We start from the raw sequence: 27693 nt of genomic DNA on the forward strand, positions 1-27693 counted from the left end.
AATATACTGCTTGGCAATGAGGTGGTTCTAAAATTATCAATCCAGTGCAATGTGCAAGAATGATAAAACGGTACCCCGATATTGGCAATGGTTTGCACACCTATAGCCAAAATATGCAGCTGTCAATAAGTCGTGTCTGTAGTTGACAAAATAAAGACAGAAGTATTTCTGAAGTACATACTAAACCGACAGGAGCTGACGTTCATCACACCAGAGGCGACGCATGGGCAAAACCCTTCGTTTGGAGAATAATCTGTTCCATTTGCAAACAGATAATCAGGGGAAGTATAGCGATAAGTTGGTATACCACGAAAGGATTCCTCCTTTTCATACACCAGTGTCAAGGATCTGGAATATTTACAGAAACAAAATCTAAGTAATAAAACGAAACCTTTTCATTTGTTGCAGATTACAAAACATTAAAACAGTCTATGGCAATATATACGTTATGGTAAGAACTTACCGTTGATAACGGTATTTCTCCTATGTCCACAGGTTCCACAGGATAACAAGGGGACATGATGGAGCGACATCGGATTGGCACCAATCGATCAAAAGCTTTCTGGCCTCCCAGGATGCAATGGGCCCGTCCATATATCCCCACCCACTGGCTCAGGCAAATCAGTTGTATTCCAAAGCACTAGGCAGGAGCATCATGTATAGCCCTAATCAGGCGAGAAGAACACACATGCACACCCTTCCATACAAGAAGGAAGAGGTTAGTGAGTAGAAAGATCCCCAAATCAGGTGCGTCAGGGTGGGATCCCTGTGGAACCTGTGGACTTAGGAGAAATACCGTTATCAACGGTATGTTCTTACCATACCATATATTTCTCCGGCAGGGTCCACAGGTTATCCACAGGATAACAATGGGATTTTCCAAAGCAATTTAGTGGTGGGGACGCTCCTGATTGGACAGGAGAAACTTATGCATGAATTCAGTCATGAGAGGCAAACTTATCCAAGGCATAATGTCTAATGAATGTGTTAATGGAAGACCATATGGCTGCCTTACATATCTGTTCTGCTGAAGCACCATGTTGTGCTGCCCATGAAGGACCTACCTTACGAGTAGAGTGAGCAGAGACATTAGCCGGAACAGGGTGATCAGCTTGAGAATATGCTTCTGAAATAGTAATTCGAAGCCATCTTGCCAGCGTCTGTTTAGTAGCAGGCCATCCTCTCTTATGAAATCTGTAGAGAATGAAGAGAGAATCTGTCTTTCTGATGGCACTGGTACGATCCACGTAGATTCTTAATGCCCGGACCACGTCCAGCAACGCATTTCCCGCAGAAAGTCCCGATACCTGAAAAGCCGGGACTACAATTTCTTCATTAAGGTGGAATTTAGACACCACCTTAGGAAGATACCCAGACCTAGTTCTGAGAACTGCTTTATCTGGATAAAAAAAAAAAAAAAAATCAGAAATGGGAACGACATGACAGCGCTCCTAAATCTGATACTCTTCTAGCTGATGCCATAGTCAGTAGAAAGAGTACTTTTGCTGTCAACCATTTAAAATCCACTTTATTAAGTGGTTCAAATAGGGCAATTGGAAGGGCTTTCAGGACTAAACATAAGTCCCACGGTACTGTAGGCGGAACAAAAGGAGGTTGAATGTGCAGCATTCCCTGGAAAAAATAAGAATTTACTCACCGGTAATTCTATTTCTCGTAGTCCGTAATGGATGCTGGGAACTCCGTAAGGACCATGGGGAATAGCGGGCTCCGAAGGAGACTGGGCACTCTAAGAAAGTATTAGGACTACCTGGTGTGCACTGGCTCCTCCCTCTATGCCCCTCCTCCAGACCTCAGTTAGGGAAACTGTGCCCGGAAGAGCTGACACAATAAGCAAGGGATTTGGAATCCCGGGTAAGACTCCTACCAGCCACACCAATCACACCGTACAACTCGTGATACTATATCCAGTTAACAGTATGAACAACAACTGAGCCTCACGAACAGATGGCTCATAACAATAACCCTTTAGTTAGGCAATAACTATATACAAGTATTGCAGACAATCCGCACTTGGGATGGGCGCCCAGCATCCACTACGGACTACGAGAAATAGAATTACCGGTGAGTAAATTCTTATTTTCTCTGACGTCCTAAGTGGATGCTGGGAACTCCGTAAGGACCATGGGGATTATACCAAAGCTCCCAAACGGGCGGGAGAGTGCGGATGACTCTGCAGCACCGAATGAGAGAACTCAAGGTCCTCCTCAGCCAGGGTATCAAACTTGTAGAATTTTGCAAATGTGTTTGAACCCGACCAAGTAGCAGCTCGGCAAAGTTGTAAAGCCGAGACCCCTCGGGCAGCCGCCCAAGAAGAGCCCACTTTCCTCGTGGAATGGGCTTTTACAGATTTAGGATGCGGCAGTCCAGCCGCAGAATGTGCAAGTTGAATCGTGCTACAGATCCAGCGAGCAATAGTCTGCTTAGAAGCAGGAGCACCCAGCTTGTTGGGTGCATACAGGATAAATAGCGAGTCAGATTTCCCGACTTCAGCCGTCCTGGAAACATATTTTCAGGGCCCTGACCACGTCCAGTAACTTGGAATCCTCCAAGTCCCGAGTAGCCGCAGGCACCACAATAGGTTGGTTCACATGAAAAGCTGAAACCACCTTAGGAAGGAATTGGGAACGAGTCCTCAATTCCGCCCTATCCATATGAAAAATCAGATAAGGGCTTTTACATGACAAAGCAGCCAATTCTGATACACGCCTGTCCGACGCCAAGGCCAACAGCATGACCACTTTCCACGTGAGGTATTTTAGCTCCACGGTTTTAAGTGGCTCAAACCAATGCGACTTTAGGAAATCCAACACCACGCTGAGATCCCATGGTGCCACTGGAGGCACAAAAGGGGGCTGAATATGCAGCACTCCTTTAACAAAAGTCTGAACTTCAGGCAGTGAAGCCAGTTCTTTTTGGAAGAAAATCGACAGAGCCGAGATCTGGACCTTAATGGAACCCAATTTTAGGCCCATAGTCACTCCTGACTGTAGGAAGTGCAGAAATCGACCGAGCTGAAATTCCTCCGTTGAGGCCTTCCTGGCCTCACACCAAGCAACATATTTTCGCCATATGCGGTGATAATGTCTTACAGTCACATTTTTCCTAGCTTTAATCAGCGTAGGAATGACTTCCTCCGGAATGCCCTTTTCTTTTAGGATCCGGTGTTCCAACGCCATGCCGTCAAACGCAGCCGCGGTAAGTCTTGGAACAGACAGGGTCCCTGCTGCAGCAGGTCCTGTTGACCTGGCGCAATATCTTTTTAGCTTTTTGTTGAGGCGGGACGCCATCATGTCCACCTGTGGCCTTTCCCAACGGTGTACAATCATTTGGAAGACTTCTGGATGAAGTCCCCACTCTCCCGGGTGGAGGTCGTGCCTGCTGAGGAAGTCTGCTTCCCAGTTGTCCACTCCCGGAATGAACACTGCTGACAGTGCTAACACATGATTTTCCGCCCATCGGAGAATCCTTGTGGTTTCTGCCATCGCCATCCTGCTTCTTGTGCCGCCCTGACAGTTTACATGGGCGACCGCCGTGATATTGTCTGACTGGATCAGCACCGGCTGGTGTTGAAGCAGGGGTCTTGCCTGACTTAGGGCATTGTAAATGGCCCTTAGTTCCAGAATATTTATGTGTAGGGAAGTCTCCTGACTCGTACATAGTCCTTGGAAGTTTCTTCCCTGTGTGACTGCCCCCCAACCTCGAAGGCTGGCATCCGTGGTCACCAGGACCCAGTCCTGTATGCCGAATCTGCAGCCCTCTAGAAGATGAGCACTCTGCAGCCACCACAACAGCGACACCCTGGTCCTTGGAGACAGGGTTATCAGCCGATGCATCTGAAGATGCGATCCGAACCACTTGTCCAACAGATCCCACTGAAAGATCCTTGCATGGAACCTTCCGAATGGAATTGCTTCGTAAGAAGCTACCATCTTTCCCAGGACTCGCGTGCAGTGGTGCACAGACACCTGTTTTGGTTTTAGGAGGTCTCTGACTAGAGATAACAACTCCCTGGCCTTCTCCTCCGGGAAAAGCACCTTTTTCTGTTCTGTGTCCAGAACCATCCCCAGGAACAGTAGACGCGTTGTAGGAACCAGCTGCGACTTTGGAATATTCAGGATCCAGCCGTGCTGTTGTAGCACTTCCCGAGCTAGTGCTACTCCGATCAACAACTGTTCCCTTGACCTCGCCTTTATAAGGAGATCGTCCAAGTACGTGATAATTATAACTCCCTTTTTTCGAAGGAGTATCATTTCGGCCATTACCTTGGTAAATACCCTCGGTGCCGTGGACAGACCAAACGGCAACGTCTGGAATTGGTAATGACAGTCCTGTACCACAAATCTGAGGTACTCCTGGTGAGGAGGGTAAATGGGGACATGCAGGTAAGCATCCTTGATGTCCAGTGATACCATGTAATCCCCTTCGTCCAGGCTTGCAATAACCGCCCTGAGCGATTCCATTTTGAACTTGAACCTTCGTATATAAGTGTTCAAATTTAAAATGGGTCTCACCGAACCGTCCGGTTTCGGTACCACAAACATTGTGAAATAGTAACCCCGTCCCTGTTGAAGGAGGGGTACTTTGGTTATCACCTGCTGGGAGTACAGCTTGTGAATCGCCTCCAGCACCGCCTCCCTGTCTGGGGGAGTAGTTGGCAAGGCTGATTTGAGGAAACGGCGAGGGGGAGACGTCTCGAATTCCAGCTTGTACCCCTGAGATACCACTTGTAGAATCCAGGGATCCACCCGTGAGCGAACCCACTGGTCGCTGAAGTTCCGGAGACGGGCCCCCACCGCACCTGGAGCCCCAGCGTCATGCGGTGGACTTAGAGGAAGCGGGAGAGGACTTTTGTTCCTGGGAACTTGCTGTTTGGTGCAGCTTTTTCCCCCTACCTCTGCCTTTGGGCAGAAAGGACGCACCTTTAACCCGCTTGCCTTTCTGGGGCGAAAGGACTGTACCTGATAATACGGTGCTTTCTTTGGCTGCGAGGAAACATGGGGTAAAAATGTCGACTTCCCAGCCGTCGCTGTGGAAACGAGGTCCGAGAGACCATCCCCAAACAATTCCTCACCCTTGTAAGGCAAAACCTCCATGTGCCTTTTAGAATCCGCATCACCTGTCCACTGCCGAGTCCATAATACTCTCCTGGCAGAAATGGACATTGCATCTATTCTAGATGCCAGTTGGCAAATATCCCTCTGTGCATCTCTCATGTATAAGACTAAGTCTTTAATATGCTCTACAGTTAGCAATATAGTGTCCCTGTCAAGGGTATCAATGTTATCAGACAGGGAATCTGACCACGCAGCTGCAGCACTGCACATCCATGCTGAAGCAATAGCCGGTCTCCGTTTAATACCCGAGTGTGTATATACAGACTTCAGGATAGCCTCCTGCTTACTATCCGCAGGCTCCTTTAGGGCGGCCGTATCCAGAGACGGTAGTGCCACCTTCTTTGACAAGCGTGTGAGCGCTTTATCCACCCTAGGGGATGTCTCCCAACGTATCCTATCCTCTGGCGGGAAAGGGTACGCCCTTGGTAACTTTTTGGAAATTACCAGTTTCTTATCGGGGGAAACCCACGCTTCATCACACACTTCATTTAAATCTTCAGAAGGGGGAAAAACCACAGGTTGCTTTTTCTCCCCAAACAGAATACCCTTTTTTGTGGTACCAGGGTTAATGTCAGAAATGTGCAACACATTTTTCATTGCTGTAATCATGTAACGGATGGCCCTATTGGAATGTACACTAGTCTCATCGTCGTCAACACTGGAGTCAGTATCCGTGTCGACATCTGTGTCTGCCATCTGGAGGTAGCGGGCGTTTTTGAGCCCCTGATGGCCTTTGAGACGCCTGGGCAGGCACGGACTGAGAAGCCGGCTGTCCCACATCTGCTATGTCATCAAACCTCTTATGTAAGGAGTTGACACTGTCACGTAATTCCTTCCACATATCCATCCACTCAGGTGTCGACCCAGCAGGGGGTGGCATCACATTTATCGGCACCTGCTCCGCCTCCACATAAGCCTCCTCATCAAACATGTCGACACAGCCGTACCGACACACCGCACACACACAGGGAATGCTCTGACTGAGGACAGGACCCCACAAAGTCCTTTGGGGAGACAGAGAGAGAGTATGCCAGCACACACCACAGCGCTATAAATCACAGGGATGTACACTATAATGAGTGATTTTACCCTATAGCAGCTATATATATAGTATTTGCGCCTAAATTTAGTGCCCCCCCTCTCTTTTTTACCCTATTGAGCCTGGAAACTGCAGGGGAGAGCCTGGGGAGCGTCCTTCCAGCGGAGCTGTGAAAGGAAATGGCGCCAGTGTGCTGAGGGAGATAGCCCCGCCCCCTTCACGGCGGACTTCTCCCGCTTTTTTTATGGATATATGGCAGGGGATTTTACACATATATAGTCTTAATGACTATATAATGTGTATTTTTTGCCAATGTAAGGTAATCTTATTGCAGCCCAGGGCGCCCCCCCCCCCCCCCCCCCCCAGCACCCTGCACCCATCAGTGATCGGAGTGTGAGGTGTGCATGGGTAGCAATGGCGTACAGCTGCAGTGCTGTGCGCTACCTTAATGAAGACCGGAGTCTTCAGCCGCCGATTTCCTGGACGTTCTTCTTGCTTCTGGCTCTGCAAGGGGGACGGCGGCGCGGCTCCGGGACCGGACGACCGTGGCTGGGCCTGTGTTCGATCCCTCTGGAGCTAATGGTGTCTAGTAGCCTAGAAGCCCAAGCTAGCTGCAAGCAGGTAGGTTCACTTCTCTCCCCTAAGTCCCTCGTAGCAGTGAGTCTGTTGCCAGCAGATCTCACTGAAAATAAAAAACCTAAATATACTTTCTTTTCTAGAAGCTCAGGAGAGCTCCCAGTGTGCATCCAGCTCGAGCCGGGCACAGATTCTAACTGAGGTCTGGAGGAGGGGCATAGAGGGAGGAGCCAGTGCACACCAGGTAGTCCTAATTCTTTCTTAGAGTGCCCAGTCTCCTTCGGAGCCCGCTATTCCCCATGGTCCTTACGGAGTTCCCAGCATCCACTAGGACGTCAGAGAAAAGTACGGACATCCTGTAAATTGGCAATTTTCTTTTGGAACCATACAGTCAATGCCGATACTTGCACTCTCAAGGAAGCCACATTCAAACCTTTATCCCATTCCTGCCTGAAGGAATGCTAAGACCCTGCAAACTCTGAAAGATTTCGGATCCACACTTTTCACTGCACCAATGAATATAGGCCTGCCATATTCGGTGATAAATACGAGCTGAGGAGGGTTTCCTTGCTCTGAGCATTGTTTGAATTACCTGTTGTGAGAATCCTCTTGACTTCAGGATAGCGATTTCAAGAGCCACGCCAAAGACAGTCGATCCAGATTCCTGTGATAACAAGGATCCTGCATCAGTAGATCTGAACGTTGAGGGAGCAGAAGTGGAGCATCCATCGACATTCTCTGCAGGTCTGTGTACCAATGTCTTCTGGGCCAAGCCGGGGCTATTAGAATTACTGCACCCTTTGCTTGCTTTATTTTTCTCACTACCCTGGGTAATAGGGTGATTGGAGGAAACAGATAAGCCAGATGAAAGTCCCATCTCACCGACAAGGCGTCCACAAAGATCACTCTGGGATCCTTTGTTCTTGATGCGTATGCGGGCACTTTGTTGTTCAGACAGAACACCATGAGATCTCTCTCTGGCAACCCCCATTTGTCTACTAAAGTCTGTAAGACCTCCAGGTGTAGAGCCCATTCGCTTGCTTGAATGGTGTGTCGACTGAGAGTCCGCTTCCCAGTTTAGGACTCCAGGAACGAACACTGCTGGATGATGGAGTTCTGCCCACTTTAATATGTGACTTACCTCCTTCATTGCTTTTTTGCTGCGGGTTCCTCCCTGATGGTTGAGGTACGCTACTGCCGTCGCATTGTCCGAGCGTATCTGGACTGGTTTTCTGCGAAGAATGTCCTTTGCCTGAATCAGTGCCATGTATATGGCCCGAAGTTCTAACAGGTTTATTGGCAGTCAACTTTCTTCTTTGGTCCATTGTCCCTGGAACCATTATTTTCCGGACATTGCTCCCCAGCCCTGTAGACTGGCATCTGTTGTCAGGATTTCCCAATCTGATATCCAAAAGGGTCTCCCCTTGTCTAGATGGGATGTTTGTAGCCACCAGGCTAATTACTTTCTTACTTTTACCGAAAGTACCATAGTCTGTTTCTTTATTGTCTGATGTACTCCATTCCATTTGGAAAGAATCAGACGCTGTAGGGGTCTTGAGTGGAATTGTGCATACTCCACCATGTCGAATGTTGACACCATCAAACCCATCACTCGCATTGCTGCGTGAATGGATACAGTTTGACTGTATAACAAGTCCTGAATCTTTGACTGTACCATGGATATCTTGTTTCGAGGTAAAAATACTCTTTCCAACTTTGACTCGTGGTAAGGACGTTGGAGGCATGGCGGTGCCCTGCTTCAGACTTTATTATTATGCCACACAACTGGCCCATATTTTTGAATGGCTTACGGACAGGACTGGATCGGATCTCCCCTTTTTGGTGGTCTCTGATTTAGCTCCTGGTCTTACTCCATTGAACTGCCAGCTCTGTGGTAACAATAACTTGGTAAGACTACAGATATTTAAACAGGCTGTACTGATTTGGAAACAGGCTGAGGCCCTTATGCTGGGGGAGGGTTGGGATCCTGTTACCCCGTTGGATGGCACTAATGGGTTTAAAGAACTGATGGGTCTGCAGCTACGAAAAATATGGGGTAGATGGGGCATTATTTCTATTGGGCAGATATACTCCGGGACTATATTTAAAACATTCTCTCAGTTACATTTGGAATATACAATTCCCCATACTTATTTTTATCGCTATCTACAACTGCGACATGCCTGCTCTACTCAATTCCCCGATACCTCTATTAGGATACAACAATCATCTGTTAAACAAATGCTGTTGTCATTGAATGGCTCCCATCTTGTTTCCCGGATATATTCTGCCCTGCTTATTGCACATCATGAGAATGACATGCCACGCCTCCGTATACAATGGGAGGCTGACTTGGGCCCCCTATCTCAGGATATCTGGGATGATGCCCTGATTAGTCCACGTATCACTTCGGCGAGGTATCAGCAAATTCAGCTATTTATACTACACAGGGTATATATCACGCCTGAGCATCTACTTAGGATGGGGGGTAGGGCGGACTCCAGGTGTCCTAAGTGCAACTCAACTGAGGGCACGTTCTGGTACCCGATATGGTCTTGTCCCGTGATCAACTTATTTTGGTCTGAGACTATTCGGGTTATTGTCTCTACTGGAGTACCCCTAGATGCAAGTACTCCTAGTGTGTGCTTGCTGGCAGCATTTGATGATGACATTCTTGATAAAAATATGTAATGCTATATTATCAACCTTTGTATGTTGGTAAAAATCTGTATTGCCAGATTGTGGACGTCTACCAGAGGTCCTAGTACCGCAGCTTGGATATCTCTTACTAATGAAGTTGTCAAACATGAGAAATATGTGAAACAAAATACAGGTGGAGTATCCCATATCCATATATTCCGAAATACGGAATATTCCGAAATACAGACTTTTTTTGCGTGAGAGTGAGATAGTGAAACCTTTGTTTTTTGATGTCTCAATGTACACAAACTTTGTTTAATACACAAAGTTATTAAAAATATTGTATTAAATGACCTTCAGGCTGTGTGTATAAGGTATATATGAAACATAAGTGAATTGTGTGAATGTACACACACTTTGTTTTTGTTTTTTCAAAACAATGTTTATTGAAGAAGGTTAGAAATAGATATACAAACTTCCAAGTCTGGAATCACAGTGGAAAGGTACAAATATTGAAAGGCGAGGTAGGTCAGGTTCTTATCATAATGTCTCGGTATGAGTAATATACATGCAGAGTTACATACAGTACATATAAGAGATTGGTAATAGGTGGTATCCATGGGATATATTTCTCTCCTATTGGTTAGGATTACCATCCTGCTCAGTGAAGTGCAAAATTTGGTATTCAATAAGCACGAAGGAATCCAACGAGAGTAGAGACATGTAATAAATCTCAGTATCTGACCAGTTAGCCCCTTAGCATCTGGGATCCATTACAGACAAGGAGAGAGAAAGCATAAAACAAAGAAAGGATAGCCCTTCTTCAAACAATTTTCTATTTTGTAAAGAAGATTGGGTAAGTAAAAATTTGAAATCTCACAAATTATAGAGGGAAAAGAAAAAGAGAAGAAAGAGAGAGGAGGGGGGGGGGGGGAGAAAGGGAAGAGGGGGGGGTGGACAAGACATAAAACAGGGCAATATACATCTTCATTATTCTCTAAAGAAATATATATACCATAAGACTGATAGGTTGGATATGTGTCCAGTCGACAACGAGAAGTAGGTAGTATTTACCGGTTCAACACGTTTCTACCTTAGCAAAGTTAAGGGCATTAATCAAGCTGTCTATATAGATACCAAGTAGTGGGTTCAAAGATTTTCTGAATTCTGGAGTTGCGTGGCGCTATCCAAGCTTTGAATAACAATTTCCCATTTCCCATAGAATCTAGGGGCCCCTGATTCTATGTCCGGTACTAGGGCCTGTCGCTCATAGAATATGTTATTATTAGGGAGGTTCTCATTTCTGCAATAGTCGGAGATCGTCTGTGCAACCAATGGGTGAGGATTAATTTTTTAGCGATAGTAAGGATAACGGTCAGGGCAGGTATAATCTTCTGTTTGTGTGGACCTAAGTCCCAATCTGAAAAGCAGTAGAATAGACATGCAGTAGGGAGCTTGTTAATTCGGATTGAAAAAATTTCATTAATATGGTTTATCAGCTTGTTCCAGAAGTTTCTTATTTTCCTGCAATCCCAGAAATTATGATAGTAGGTGGCCTCAGCCATCCCACATTTAAAGCATCGACCCGTAGAGGCCAGGGTGAAATAGGAATGCTGTTTCGGGGAGATGTAGGCTCTATTTAAGAATTTGAGGTGAGTCTCTTGCAAAGATGCAGACTTTAAATATTTAAATGTGGGGGACAGTGTAGACATAAGTGCCGACATATCCGGGAAATCAGGTATGTCCCGCTGCCAGCGTGAATGGAGAACACTTTGCAAGGGTGTTTTCCCTGAGTCTATGAGGATGGAATATAAATTACGCAGCCTATATCCTATGGTCAGATTTAGACGCAGAAGAGGGGTAAGAGGGTCAATGGCCGTATCAAGGGCCATTCCAGGTGGTAACGACTGTGCAAAATGACGGGATTGGAGGTACATGTAAAATTGGGAGTTGGGTAGTCCATATCTATCTGATAATGCAGAGAAAGAGTGGATCCTGCCCCCAGGGTCAAAGATATCTCGGATGCACGAGATGCCCTTCTCTTTCCACGTCAGATAAGCACAGCCGTCCAAACCAGGGGGAAACTGTGGGTTGCCCCAAAAGGTGGTGTATGGGGAGTTAAAGGAGTTTCTGTGTAATCGCTTATTGATAGATTTCCAGGCTTTATAGGTGTCTTGAAAGAGTATGTTGGATTTTATATGTGAAGGGATCAGTGAGGTAGGTGCATGAAGGAGAGCAGCTGGGGAGAAAGGGTGGAAGAGGTGTTCCTCTATGTTGGGGAGGGTATATACGGAGCCACCAGAGAACCAGTCTACCATGTAGCGATACATGGCTGCATTTGAGAAAGCAGAGATGTCCGGCATCCCAAAACCACCCTCCTGTCTCGGCAGTCGCAAAACTCGGCGTGATACTCTAGATTTCTTTTTTGCCCAGATGAATCTTGTAAACAGGGAGTCAAATCGTTGGATATCTGACTTGGAGAGTTGCAGGGGAAGCATCTGGAGGAGATAGGATAATTTGGGAAAAACAAAGCTTTTAATAACCACCACCCTACCGGACAATGACAGAGGTAAATCCATCCATCCGTTCAGTATTTTCTCAGCCGAGGAGTATATCTGGTGGAAGTTAGCAGAGTATAGGGCGTCTAGACTATGGGGAATCATGATGCCTAGGTATTTAAGTGGAGAGCGGCAAATTGTGAATTGTGTCAGTGTAGGGGATAGAAGGTTTGCAGAATGACCAGAGCCTAGAGGGAGGAGGCGTGACTTGTCATAGTTCACACGAAATCCCGAGAAGGAGCTAAAATGGTCTATAATGCACTTTATAGCAGGGATGGAGGACTGGGGTTTAGAGATAAATAAAAGCATGTCATCTGCAAATAGACTGAGTTTCACTTCAGTCGACCCAACGACAATACCCGTATATTCTAGGGACATGCGCAGTGCAGTGGCCAGAGGTTCTATCGCTATGGCGAATAGTAGGGGTGAGAGGGGGCATCCTTGTCTGGTCCCTCTATGGAGGGGGATGGGAGAGGACATATAATTGTTAGAGAGGATTTGAGAGGAAGAGTCATGGTAGAGAAGGCGTACTGCATGGATGAAGGCCTCCGGGAACCCAAACCTGTGCATGGTGTCAAAAAGGTGGTCCCATGTAACTAGGTCAAAAGCCTTCTCAGCATCAAGGGAGAGAAGGGCATAGGGGTTCTGGTCTCCCGAAGTCTCCAACCACTGCATGACAGTCAGTATCTTACGCACATTTACCGTGGAGTGGCGCCCCCAGATAAATCCCGTCTGGTCCTCCTGTATCAGAGAGGGCAAGAGAAGCTTTACCCGGTCTGCCAAGATCTTGGTATATATCTTGTAATCCGTATTCAATAAGGATATAGGTCTATATGAACTGGGAAGCAGAGGGTTTCTCCCTGGTTTATGGAGAATTTTCAGGATCGCGGCATTGAAGTATAGGGGAGGGGGTGTTCCAGACAGCAACAAGTTGAATAGTTCACAAAGGGGTTTGACCAGTTGAGGGGCCAATATTTTATAGTATTCATTTGTTAGACCATCCGGTCCAGGGGTTTTGTTTGGTTTCAAACCTTGAATAGCATGGAGCACCTCCTCCTCAGTGATGGGGTTCAGTAGGGGTTGGGATGAGGTAGTGGGCAGAGAGGGGAGCGTAAGGGAAGACCAGAAAGAGTGTTGTTGTTGGTGATCAACAGAGGGTTCAGAGTATAATGAGGAATAAAAAGACTGCAGAACCTCAGACACCTGGCCACAATCATGTACCACCGTGCCGTCAGCCCTAGTTAGAGCATGTATAAGTGTTGGGGGATGTTGGCCTTTCAAGAGATTTGAAAGCAAACGACTAGATCGATTGCCAAATTTATGGAATCTACATTGGGACATAAACGTTAATTTAGATTCGGTTTGAGATAAGAGTTTGTCAAAAAGGGATTTTTGTTCATAGTAGAGTTTTCTGGAGCTTGGGGTGGGGGATTGTGTGAATGCTTGGTAGGCGTCAGTGAGTTTTGATTGAGCATCAAGATATAGAGCTTGTGTGTCTTTCTTATGTTTGGAGGTGAAGGAGATAATAGAGCCTCTTAGTACTGACTTAGACGTTTGCCAGAACAGGAGCGGTGATTCATTCTCTGCGGTTACATTACAATGTTTAAAGTCAGCCCATGATGCCTCCAGCATGTTTCTAAATTGAATGGAATTGGTCAAGTGGGTTGGAAAGCGCCACTGTCTGACAGGGCCTCTATTGGGGAAGGTGGCGAGAGTCATCCAGCAGACCGCATGGTCCGACAAGGACACCGGTTCTATTTCAGAGGTCTGCACCCTGGTGAACATAGAAGTCGAGATGAGCAAATAATCAATTCTCAACAGTGTACCATGAGCAGCCGATAAACATGTGTATTCACGGTCAACTGGATGACAGGCCCGCCACACATCTACCAGATGCAGCTGTGACATTAAATATGGTAAACCATATTTGGGGGTGTACCGGGTAGATCTGGATTTGGTATTTCTATCAAGAGCGTTGGATACAGTGGAGTTAAAGTCACCTGCTAGTACTACCTGTTTATGTGAGTGTGGGTGCAGTTTAGCGGCAATGGACAGAAAGAAGGGTTGGGGATCAATATTGGGGGCGTATACATTACACAAGAGAAAACGTGAGTCCTCTAGAGTGACGTCTACAATGAGGAATCTGCCCTCGGGATCAGATTGGGAGGAATGAAGGTCTACTTGGACTGAGCGTTTAATCAAAATGAGAACCCCACGGGCCTTGGCAGTAAATGGGGCGGACGCTAAGACTCTCCAGCCCAGGCAGTTGAGTTTGTCAATCTCAGGGGGAAGGAGATGAGACTCCTGGAGGAATGCAACATCTACATGCAGTTTAGACAAGTAAAGTAGGATTTTCTTCCTCTTTATGGGGGAGTGGAAACCACCTACATTAAATGTGACAATTTTTAAACTGGTCATAATACTGTTGAAAAGAGGTATGATTCATGGCAATAAGTAAAACCAATACTGTCATATCTACCAAATACATTGCTAGCTTGGACATTGAGATGTAACAGGACAAGACACATGGAGGAGAGAACAATGGGTGGAAAAGGTGGGGGAAAGTAAAGCAGAGGATCCAGAAAAAGTGGATCAAGAGGTTAACATCAAAAGTGCACTTCGGGCACAAAAATAATTTAAATAAACCTATAGTTCGCCAAATGGAGAACCAGACAAGAGCTCCAGGCTTGCCCCAGCCCTGGTACTGTGAGACAATAAGCATAGCTTATATATGGCATAAACAAAACATAACTAAAAACAACATATGGAAAATTTTAGGTTGTAAGGCGCCTTAAAGTGAGCATCCCATTCAGAATGGGATTAAACGGTGAAATGGCACTCGACCTAGCAATTAAATTGGTAAGAGAGGCGCCTCCTCCCACAATCAATTTCAAGAACCTCTAGTGAGTAACGGCTATAACATAAACAGGTTTATCAGAGCGATAAATTAATCGCCATTAAAGGAGGATAGAACCACGCTAAGGAATTTTGCAACCGTGGTTAACACTCAGAAGTCGAGTCCGTTGAAGGCGGGTGTAGTGAAGAACGGCCGTTCTCCTCCTCCAGCATATATGTTTCCGCATCAGCCACGGTGGAGAAGTCTGTAAATGAAGATCCTTTGAACAGCCGCAGTCGGGCCGGGTATACGAGAGCAAATTTTCTATTTGCTTTGACTAGGCGGGAACAAAGTGGGGTGAATTCACGCCGCGCCCTGGCCACCTCTGCCGAATAATCTTGGAAGATAAAAATCCTCACGTCGTTCCATTGTAAATTCCGCTTACGTCGAGACGCAGACCAGATAGTGTCTTTATGGATGTAATTCAAACAACGGAATATAACGGCACGGGGTCGGGAATCCTGTGTAGATCTTGCCGGACCAATACGATGGGCCCTCTCCACAATCATACCTGCGCAGGAATCTTGGATGTCAAGCAGATCAGGCAGCGTGTCTTGTATGAAGGAAAAGAGTGCTGGCCCTTTAAGTGCCTCAGGTAGCCCAACCACTCCTAGGTTATTTCGACGTGATCTGTTCTCGAGATCGTCGACCTTATTAAGAAGCTGGTAATGGGATTTTTGAAGAAAGGCGCACTGTTCCTTTAAATCAGCGACGTCATGAAAAGTCTCCCCAAGGCGCTGTTCATTAGCTTGCACCCGTTTGGAAAGCTGTTTAAACTGTGATTTGATGTCATGTACTGCCTGCGTGACTTTTGCAGCATGAGATTCCATGATAGGGTTAATGGAGTCCTGAATTGCCTTTACCATGTCAGAGTATGTAATGGGGCCCTCAGTCTGTTCTGTGGTCTTATTAGACTTCTGTGTTGAGGGGACAGCATGTGCAGAGAGAACTGTGTTCACAGAGGAGTCAGATGAGGAATGTAACTCACGTTCTGTGTGTACTGGCTGCTGCTGCGGCTGTGTCTGCTGTCCGGCGGCCATCTTGGAATCCCCTTTCGTTTTTGCAGAACGTTGTTTAAGGGGTTTAGCCGCTTCTGGGGCAGCCAGGAAACGTTCCATCAGGTGCCAGAGGTGTTCTCACAAGCAGGTGAGGGGTCCGGGAGCGGGCTGTGTCGCTATGTGCAGCGTGAGGGCTAGCGCGGGCTGGGGCGGCACACGGAGCTCACACTGCTGCTGCTGCACGCATCGGCGCCGTACCCGGAAGTCACACACACTTTGTTTAATGCACAAAGTTATAAAAAAAAATAAGAATTTACTTACCGATAATTCTATTTCTCGTAGTCCGTAGTGGATGCTGGGGACTCCGCCAGGACCATGGGGATTAGCGGCTCCGCAGGAGACCGGGCACAAAAATAAAAGCTTTAGGATCAGGTGGTGTGCACTGGCTCCTCCCCCTATGACCCTCCTCCAAGCCTCAGTTAGGATACTGTGCCCGGACGAGCGTACACAATAAGGAAGGATTTTGAATCCCGGGTAAGACTCATACCAGCCACACCAATCACACTGTACAACCTGTGATCTGAACCCAGTTAACAGCATGATAACAGCGGAGCATCTGAAAAGATGGCTCACAACAATAATAACCCGATTTTTGTAACAATAACTATGTACAAGTATTGCAGACAATCCGCACTTGGGATGGGCACCCAGCATCCACTACGGACTACGAGAAATAGAATTATCGGTAAGTAAATTCTTATTTTCTCTGACGTCCTAAGTGGATGCTGGGGACTCCGTCAGGACCATGGGGATTATACCAAAGCTCCCAAACGGGCGGGAGAGTGCGGATGACTCTGCAGCACCGAATGAGAGAACTCCAGGTCCTCCTCAGTCAGGGTGTGCCCCTGACCAAGTATCAGCTCGGCAAAGTTGTAAAGCCGAGACCCCTCGGGCAGCCGCCCAAGATGAGCCCACCTTCCTTGTGGAATGGGCATTTACATATTTTGGCTGTGGCAGGCCTGCCACAGAATGTGCAAGCTGAATTGTACTACACATCCAACTAGCAATCGTCTGCTTAGAAGCAAGAGCACCCAGTTTGTTGGGTGCATACAGGATAACAGCAAGTCAGTTTTCCCGACTCCAGCCGTCCTGGAAACTATATTTTCAGGGCCCTGACAACATCTAGCAACTTGGAGTCCTCCAAGTCCCTAGTAGCCGCAGGTACCACAATAAGCTGGTTCGGGTGAAACACTGACACCACCTTAGGGAGAAACTGGGGATGAGTCCGCAGCTCTGCCCTGTCCGAATGGACAATCAGATATGGGCTTTTTTGAGACAAACGCCGCCAATTCTGACACTCGCCTGGCCGAGGCCAGGGCCAACAGCATGGTCACTTTCCCTGTGAGATTTCAAATCCACAGATTTGAGCGGTTTAAACCAATGTGATTTTAGGAATCCCAGAACTACGTTGAGATCCCACAGTGCCACTGGAGGCACAAAAGGGGGTTGTATATGCAGCACTCCCTTGACAAACTTCTGGACTTCAGGAACTGAAGCCAATTCTTTCTGGAAGAAAATCGACAGGGCCGAAATTTGAACCTTAATGGACCCCAATTTGAGGCCCATAGACACTCCTGTTTGCAGGAAATGCAGGAAACGACCGAGTTGAAATTTCTTCATGGCGCCTTCCTGGCCTCACACCACGCAACATATTTTCGCCACATGTGGTGATAATGTTGTGCGGTCACCTCCTTCCTGGCTTTGACCAGGGTAGGAATGACCTCTTCCGGAATGCCTTTTTCCCTTAGGATCCGGCGTTCAACCGCCATGCCGTCAAACGCAGCCGCGGTAAGTCTTGGAACAGACATGGTACTTGCTGAAGCAAGTCCCTTCTTAGCGGCAGAGGCCATGAGTCCTCTGTGAGCATCTCTTGAAGTTCCGGGTACCAAGTCCTTCTTGGCCAATCCGGAGCCACGAGTATAGTTCTTACTCCTCTACGTCTTATAATTCTCAATACCTTGGGTATGAGAAGCAGAGGAGGGAAGACATACACCGACTGGTACACCCACGGTGTTACCAGAACGTCCACAGCTATTGCCTGAGGGTCTTTTGACCTGGCGCAATACTTGTCCAGTTTTTTGTTCAGGCGGGACGCCATCATGTCCACCTTCGGTCTTTTCCAACGGTTCACAATCATGTGGAAGACTTCCCGATGAAGTCCCCACTCTCCCGGGTGGAGGTTGTGCCTGCTGAGGAAGTCTGCTTCCCAGTTGTCCACTCCCGGAATGAACACTGCTGACAGTGCTATCACATGATTTTCCGCCCAGCGAAAAATCCTTGCAGTTTCTGCCATTGCCCTCCTGCTTCTTGTGCCGCCCTGTCTGTTTACGTGGGCGACTGCCGTGATGTTGTCCCACTGGATCAATACCGGCTGACCTTGAAGCAGAGGTCTTGCTAAGCTTAGAGCATTGTAAATTGCCCTTAGCTCCAGTATATTTATGTGGAGAAAAATCTCCAGACTTGATCACACTCCCTGGAAATTTTTTCCCTGTGTGACTGCTCCCCAGCCTCTCAGGCTGGCCTCCGTGGTCACCAGGACCCAGTCCTGAATGCCGAATCTGCGGCCCTCTAGAAGATGAGCACTCTGTAACCACCACAGGAGAGACACCCTTGTCCTTGGAGATAGGGTTATCCGCTGATGCATCTGAAAATGCGATCCGGACCATTTGTCCAGCAGATCCCACTGAAAAGTTCTTGCGTGGAATCTGCCGAATGGAATCGCTTCGTAATAAGCCACCATTTTTCCCAGGATTCTTGTGCAATGATGCACTGACACTTTTCCTGGTTTTAGGAGGTTCCTGACTAGCTCGGATAACTCCCTGGCTTTCTCCTCCGGGAGAAACACCTTTTTCTGGACTGTGTCCAGAACCATCCCTAGGAACAGCAGACGTGTCGTCGGAAACAGCTGCGATTTTGGATATTTAGAATCCACCCGTGCTGTCGTAGAACTACTTGAGATAGTGCTACTCCGACTTCCAACTGTTCTCTGGACCTTGCCCTTATCAGGAGATCGTCCAAGTAAGGGATAATTAAGACGCCTTTTCTTTGAAGAAGAATCATCATTTCGGCCATTACTTTGGTAAAGACCCGGGGTGCCGTGGACAATCCAAACGGCAGCGTCTGAAACTGATAGTGACAGTTCCGTACCACGAACCTGAGGTACCCTTGGTGAGAAGGGCAATTTGGGACATGGAGGTAAGCATCCTTGATGTCCAGGGACACCATATAGTCCCCTTCTTCCTGGTTCGCTATCACTGCTCTGAGTGACTCCATCTTGATTTGAACCTTTGTATGTAAGTGTTCAAAGATTTCCCATTTAGAATAGGTCTCACCGAGCCGTCTGGCTTCAGTACCACAATATAGTGTGGAATAATACCCCTTTCCTTGTTGTAGGAGGGGTACTTTGATTATCACCTGCTGGGAATACAGCTTGTGAATTGTTTCCAATACTGCCTCCCTGTCGGAGGAAGACGTTGGTAAAGCAGACATCAGGAGCCTGCGAGGGGGAGACGTCTCGAATCTCCAGTCTGTACCCCTGGGATACTACTTGTAGGATCCAGGGGTCCACTTGCGAGTGAGCCCACTACGCGCTGAAACTCTTGAGACGACCCCCCACCGCACTTGAGTCCGCTTGTACGGCCCCAGCGTCATGCTGAGGACTTGGTAGAAGCTGTGGAGGGCTTCTGTTCCTGGGAATGGGCTGCCTGCTGCAGTCTTCTTCCCTTTCCTCTATCCCTGGGCAGATATGACTGGCCTTTTGCCCGCTTGCCCTTATGGGGACGAAAGGACTGAGGCTGAAAAGACGGTGTCTTTTTCTGCTGAGATGTGATTTGGGGTAAAAAAGGTGGATTTTCCAGCTGTTGCCGAGGCCACCAGGTCCGATGGACCGACCCCAAATAACTCCTCCCCTTTATACGGCAATACTTCCATGTGCCGTTTGGAATCTGCATCACCTGACCACTGTCGTGTCCATAAACATCTTCTGGCAGATATGGACATCGCACTTACTCTTGATGCCAGAGTGCAAATATCCCTCTGTGCATCTTGCATATATAGAAATGCATCCTTTAAATGCTCTATAGTCAATAAAATACTGTCCCTGTCAAGGGTATCAATATTTTCAGTCAGGGAATCCGACCAAGCCACCCCAGCGCTGCACATCCAGGCTTAGGCGATCGCTGGTCGCAGTATAACACCAGTATGTGTGTATATACCTTTTTAGGATATTTTCCAGCCTCTCAGCTGGCTCCTTGAGGGCGGCCCTATCTGGAGACGGTACCGCCACTTGTTTTGATAAGCGTGTGAGCGCCTTATCCACCCTAAAGGGTGTTTCCCAACGCGCCCTAACTTCTGGCGGGAAAGGGTATACCGCCAATAATTTTCTATCGGGGGAAACCCACGCATCATCACACACTTCATTTAATTTATCTGATTCAGGAAAAACTACAGGTAGTTTTTTCACACCCCACATAATACCCTTCTTGTGGTACTTGTAGTATCAGAAATATGTAACACCTCCTTCATTGACCTTAACATGTAACGTGTGGCCCTAAAGGAAAATACGTTTGTTTCTTCACCGTCGACACTGGAGTCAGTGTCCGTGTCTGTGTCTGTGTCGACCGACTGAGGTAAATGAGCGTTTTACAGCCCCTGACGGTGTTTGAGACGCCTGTACAGGTACTAATTTGTTCGCCAGCCGTCTCATGTCGTCAACCGACCTTGCAGCGTGTTGACATTATCACGTAATTCCTTAAATAAGCCATCCATTCCGGTGTCGACTCCCTAGAGAGTGACATCACCATTTCAGGCAATTGCTCCGCCTCCTCACCAACATCGTCCTCATACATGTCGACACACACGTACCGACACACAGCACACACACAGGGAATGCTCTGATAGAGGACAGGACCCCACTAGCCCTTTGGGGAGACAGAGGGAGAGTTTGCCAGCACACACCAAAAACGCTATAATTATACAGGGACAACCTTTATATAAGTGTTTTTCCCTTATAGCATTTTAATATATATATACACATATCGCCAAATAAGTGCCCCCCCTCTCTGTTTTAACCCTGTTTCTGTAGTGCAGTGCAGGGGAGAGCCTGGGAGCCTTCCCACCAGCATTTCTGTGAGGGAAAATGGCGCTGTGTGCTGAGAATAGGCCCCGCCCCCTTTTCGGCAGGCTTCTTCTCCCGTTTTTCTGAGACCTGGCAGGGGTTAAATACATCCATATAGCCCCCAGGGGCTATATGTGATGTATTTTTAGCCAGAATAAGGTACTATCATTGCTGCCCAGGGCGCCCCCCCCCCCCAGCGCCCTGCACCCTCAGTGACCGCTGCTATGAAGTGTGCTGACAACAATGGCGCACAGCTGCAGTGCTGTGCGCTACCTTATGAAGACTGAAGAGTCTTCTGCCGCCGTTTCTGGACCTTCACTTTTCGGCATCTGCAAGGGGGGTCGGCGGCGCGGCTCCGGGACGAACCCCAGGGTGAGACCTGTGTTCAGACTCCCTCTGGAGCTAATGGTGTCCAGTAGCCTAAGAAGCCAATCCATCCTGCACGCAGGTGAGTTCACTTCTCTCCCCTAAGTCCCTCGATGCAGTGAGCCTGTTGCCAGCAGGACTCACTGAAAATAAAAAACCTAACAAACTTTTACTCTAAGCAGCTCTTTAGGAGAGCCACCTAGATTGCACCCTTCTCGGCCGGGCACAAAAATCTAACTGAGGCTTGGAGGAGGGTCATAGGGGGAGGAGCCAGTGCACACCACCTGATCCTAAAGCTTTTATTTTTGTGCCCTGTCTCCTGCGGAGCCGCTAATCCCCATGGTCCTGACGGAGTCCCCAGCATCCACTTAGGACGTCAGAGAAATATTGGCTAAAATGACCTTCAGGCTGTGTGTATAAGGTGTATATGTAACATAAATGCATTCTGTGCTTAGATTTAGGTCCCATCACCATGATATCTCATTATGGTATGCAATTATTCCAAAATACGGAAAAATCCCATATCCAAAGTACCTCTGGTCCCAAGCATTTTGGATAAGGGAGACTCAACCTGTACTACAAAATCTGGGAGAGGTGGTTAGACTCACCATATATACATCACTGAATGTATTTAAAGATAGTTGCCGATAGAAATATGTTGTCTATCTAGGCGAATTCTTGAAGGCATTATGATGACTCTGCTATGCATTTGTTGTATATTATTGTGCTGAATATAACCAAGACAAATGATGACCAGGAACGATATATTATTGCTCAAACAAAATCTTTTATTATTGCTGACATTATTTAAATTTAGCAATGATCTTGACACATGCAGTGTAATTGATACATGTCCTGTTTGTTGGGGGTGTTTACATGCATAAACAAAAACTCCCCCCCAAAAAATTGAATAAAAATAAATAAATTATATTAATATTATATATATATATATATATATATATATATATATATATATATATACACACACATATATATATATATATATATATATATATATATATACACATATATACACACACACACACACATATACATACACACTCTGCAGACCTGAATCCAGTACAGCCCCCAAGTGAGTCATCCGTTGTGACTGAACCAGAGACGATTTTTCCCAATTTATGAGCCTTACGTGCCTCTGCAGACATGTTATTGTCTGTTGGAGATTAAAAGGTTGTCGGGGTATGGAAAAATTCTTATCCTCTATTTGCAGAGATAAGCTGCCATAACCACCATAATCTTGGTAAATACTCTGGGGGCTGTGGCTAACCCAAAGGGTAGGGCCTGGAACTGAAAATGCTGCTGGAGGATAGCGAACCTGAGAACACTGATGGGACAGTGCTATAGGAACATGTAGGTAAGCATCCTGAATATCCAGGGATACCATATAATCCCCTGGTTCCATGGCCAAAACTATGGAGCCTAACGTCTCCATGTGAAACCGCGGTACCCAAATGTATTTGTTTAGCATTTTGACATTGAGAATGGGCCGAAATTACCCATTTGGCTTCTGAGCCAAAAACAGGTTGGAATAAAAACCCTGTCCCCGTTGTGCAGGGGGTACTGGAATGGCTACTCCTGACTGAAGCAATTTCTGAAAAACATAACCTAGAGATACCGCTTCTTGCACCCAGGCATCTGTTGTAGACTGCTGCCAGATCTGTGCAAACGGAAGAAGTCGGCCCCCTACCCTGGGGTCCCCCAGGTGGAGGCCTGCACCATCAGGCTGATGACTTATCTTCTGGTTTAGAAGCTGGCCCTCTGGTAGCCCAATGCTTTTATGGCTTACCAAACTTATTGTATTGGGGCTGCTTGCGATCACTTTTTCCCTTTGCTTTTCCTTGAGACCGAAAGGGCCGGAAACCCGGACCCTTAGGTTTGGAGTTATATGTGGAAGGAAACTTGAGTCTGCTTCTGACTCCAGAATATCTGTCATTAGAATATTTCCAGAAAAAGGCAAAGATTCCAAAACTTTCTTAGATTCTGAATCAGCTTTCCACGTCCATAACCAAACTGTTCTGCGAGCAGCTATTGTTGGTGCTGATGCCCTAGAAGCAATAGTACCCATATCTAATGCTGCTTCTTCCAATGATACTGCAGCCTGTTTAATCTGAGCTATATGGGATTTTTGCTCTCTAGAAGCTAATGAAAAATCCACTTCCAAAGCCTCAGCCCAGGCAGCCACTGCCTTTGCCATCCAAGCTGAAACCATCGCTGGCCTTATGACTGCTCCAGACAGAGAAAATATGGTTTTTAGAAAACCATCCACTCTCCTATCTGTGACATCATTTAATGATGTTGACGGCAAAGGCAATATAGATTTTTGCACTAATCGAATCACATGCGTATCTACTTTAGGAGCCACCTCCCTATTTAAACATTCCCCAGCTGGAAAAAGGATAATTGGAATCCCATTCTTTTGGGATTCTATATTTTTTATTGGGTGCAACCCAAGCCTCTTCCATGATTTCCGTCAGCTGATCTGACCATGAAAACTCAGTCTTAACTGTTTTGGGACTTTTAAACACAGGTGCCTTGGTTTTTAACACAGGCCCTGCTGAATCCTCTAAGGATAGAATGGCCTTCATTGCTCTAATTAATTCAGCTATATCCACTGAGCCGAGACCTTTTTCCTCCTCTTCGTATACCGAAGTAGAGTAAATAGAGCTTTCATCATCCGATGAATCATCCTGTGTAGCCAGTGTAGGTGAAGATTTACTTACCATCGGTTTATCAGCTTGTTTCATTTGAGAAGCTGCTGGGGGAAATTATATACCGTAGGTAGGGAGCTGCATGTATGGGTTAATAGTGTACCCCATTCCTGGTACAGAAGCTGTAGGAATTATATGTTCAGCTTACCTGGACAAAGGTCTGTGCAAACATAGCCCAAGGTGGATCCATCTATACCTGACGTTGTATAGGAATCTGCCTTGTATTTTGCTGAAAAGCAAAACAATTTGCACATAAACCACCCTGAACCAGATCCTGAGAGGATAATACAGTTTTGCAAGACAAACATGATATGAGTGATGGTATTACTGTATGTGTACCTTCGTCACCTTTGCCGCTCTTAGACATGATAAAAAAATCAGCACTTTCACAGTGTACTACACAATTTGTGACACTAATCACTTTAAACCTTCTAAAGTGATCTCAAACTGACCCTACCCATGCACCAGCATTGAGGATCAGAAAAAATAACTGACAAACATATATTAAAGTCAGCAATCACACTAGCAGTCAGTCACATGTTATATATTAGTCATATGAGCATATTATCAACTACAAACACAGTTTTAAGTATGTAGGAGAACATATTACTGAATCATGTTTAAACAGATCTAACGTATTCAGATGCAATGCGAAAGAAACCACAGTAAATGTATACAGACTCATATGCAATAGGCACTAATCTAACTATTCATACTGAAAAAAGTAGATAGAGATTTAGTACTGTATAGCCCGTACCCAGTAGAGTGGGATACAGTGAGACTCACCTCGCTTCTAGGATCGATCAACACTTTAGCAAACGCTGAGTGGATCCAGACGCTACTAGTGTACACTGCCACTCCATGAACCTATAGCGAACACAAACGCACCGGTCACCAAGCCGCCTATGCTGCAACCGGGTCCCCTCGTGGTAGCGCTCAGTGAACACAGACGCAGCGGTCACACAGCTGCCTATGCTGTGATCAAGTCTCCTCGTGGTAGCATCTGGGACGGAAGCGAGGAAACAGTTCATGGTGGGAGACTTGGCGGAAACTGGTCATGAACCTCGGGCAACCAGGAGAGCGTCTGACTCCCCCTGCTGACATCAACCATAGGGATCGCGGCCTCACACTATTCCTGGTGCCTAAGATCCCTAAGGCCTAGCGCTGGTGCATCCGCAGTGGCAGCCGCGTCAGCTACTGTTTGGTAGTCTCCTCCCAATACAGTGCGGCTGTGTCCGTATTCCATCTACTAAGCGGAACCGGTGCCTTACCTTCTCTTGGTGCTAACGTCTGCTGGACCTGCTAGTAGATCCGGACACAGACGCCCGCCGAAACAGCACTGTACTTGTGGGTAAGCGTTGTCGCAACCCGGCGGAGAGTTGTTGGAGCGACTCTTTCTAAGCGTATAAGACGCTGTTTAGAAAGATCACTCAAAAAACTAGTAAGACTATAAAAATAACATAAGAAGGCCTAGGGCTGCTAAAAAACCAGCAGCCCTCTGACCATGGTCCGGCTCCTGCCGCACCAAACAAAAAAACTGATTTGCCTGAGCCAGTGGGCGGGGATGTATGGACCGGCCCGCTGCATCCTGGGAGGCCAGAAAGCTTTTTATCGATTTGTGCCAATCCGCTGTCGCTCCATCATATCCCACTGTTATCCTGTGGATAACCTGTGGACCTTGCCGGAGAAAATGCAGATATCACATTTAGCATATATGTTAAGGATGTTCGGACTAAACCATAAATAAGAGATCACAGCTTGTGCATCTAGCCAGTTTACTTTAATGAATGAAGCCACTAATATGATGGAAATCAATACAGAGTGAGAAAATCACACTGAAGAGGATGTTACATATCTAAGCACACTGCTCTGTGAGAAGCGACTTGACAATGACATACTGTGAAGCCATGAAAGTGGTGAAAGTCACAGACTGGCACACACTACTTATCGTTGAAGACCAATTAAGAGTGTAGTGTGTTATTGTTCTGTGGATAGCTTTATGACATATGGTGTTCTTGTCTAGTCCACACTTCTGGAAAGACTTTGGTAATCTAATAATGTTATAAAGATAAGGATGCTAGGAGTGTCATGTGACATTTCAATCTTTCCATGCAACCATGAAAATTGCTGTTCTGAATACTCTTCCGCTTCAGAAGTTGCGAAACAGCTCTATAGAATCTACGCAAGTATAGATGTCCTTCATTACGAATATCAAGCAGCCCTTTTCGAGGTCATGTTTTACATCATCTAATACTGACAGATCTGTGTTTAGAGGTCTGTTCTCAATGTCAAGATTGTCATCATGTTTCTCTGCAATAGTGGATATTGCAGAATCACTAAAATGACAATTTTTTCTGCATCTGCACGTTACCTGCAAGCTTCTGGACTGTAAAACTCTAGAGGTTGGGAAGGAGTCCGGAATGGGGGCCACATCTGACCGGCAGTTCCATTGATCATATTAGCCTCTTCGGAATTCCAGTAATTAACCTATGATTCATAACCCATCAGTAATATAAAATACTATAAACATGTAAACTTTACATATAAATAGAGTAAACCAATTATTAGTATATATATTTAATTTTTTTATTGTAATTTTTTTTTCTTTTTTCTTTTCCCATCAGAGAGGTCTCATTTAAAAGCGGCTACAATGAATAGTGTTTGGGGGAAAAACAAAAAGATATGTTGACACCAAGGGACAATTTCAATTAACAAATATAATATTTATTTAAACCATACTAGACAAGTAATAAACATCTTCTGGTCAATTAAAATGGCCATTTTGAAGCTCTGTTTGGAATATGACAATACACTTTAAGAATATATATATATATATATATATATATATATATATATATATATATATATATATACACATACACATACACACATATATATATATATATATATATATATATATATATATATATATATAATCTTAAAGTATGTATATCTCCACACACACACATATATACATATACTCTATACTTATTCTACTTGATTTCTCTGCTGCTTTTGACACTGTGGACCATCCTCTCCTACTGCAAATTCTTCACTCCATTGGTCTGCGTGACACTGCCCTCTCTTGGCTGTCCTCCTACCTTTCTGACCGTTCTGTCTCTGTCTTCTCTCATGACTCCACCTCCCCCTCACTACCACTAACTGTAGGGGTAGCCCAAGGTTCTGTCCTTGGTCCTCTTCTCTTCTCTCTCTATACGTCCTCACTAGGTAAGCTTACTAGTTCTTTTGGTTTCCAATATCATCTTTATGCTGATGACACCCTCATCTATCTATCCTCTCCAGACCTCTCCCCTGCTCTTCTCACTCGTATCTCCAACTGTCTCTCTGCTACCTCTTCCTGGATGTCCCAGCGCTTTCTTAAACTTAACATGTCTAAGACCGAGCTGATCATCTTCCCTCCCGCATAACCTCACCTCCTACAATCTCATTATCTATTGATGGCACTACTATCTCCTCTAGCCCCCAAGTGAGCTGTCTTGGAGTAATCCTCGACTCCTCCCTCTCCTTCAAAATACACATTCAACACCTCTCACAAACCTGCCATTTTCATCTAAAAAAT

The 27693-nt window shown here is 46.2% G+C and overlaps 1 protein-coding gene across 3 annotated transcripts in view; it reads right to left on the reverse strand.

Annotated features, from left to right (window-relative positions):
- Positions 1-27693, reverse strand: part of SCARB1 (scavenger receptor class B member 1) — a 215088-nt gene that overhangs the window by 44830 nt on the left and 142565 nt on the right. For all 3 annotated transcript variants that reach the window (XM_063964593.1, XM_063964592.1, XM_063964591.1), the window contains exons 6-7: positions 26485-26600; positions 182-348 (exon numbers count right to left, since the gene is read on the reverse strand). In XM_063964593.1, coding sequence (XP_063820663.1) covers positions 182-348; positions 26485-26600 — 283 coding nt within the window. The remainder of the gene's footprint in view (positions 1-181; positions 349-26484; positions 26601-27693) is intronic.

This window comes from Pseudophryne corroboree, chromosome 1 (assembly GCF_028390025.1).
Source record: "Pseudophryne corroboree isolate aPseCor3 chromosome 1, aPseCor3.hap2, whole genome shotgun sequence".
Lineage (NCBI taxonomy): Eukaryota > Metazoa > Chordata > Amphibia > Anura > Myobatrachidae > Pseudophryne > Pseudophryne corroboree.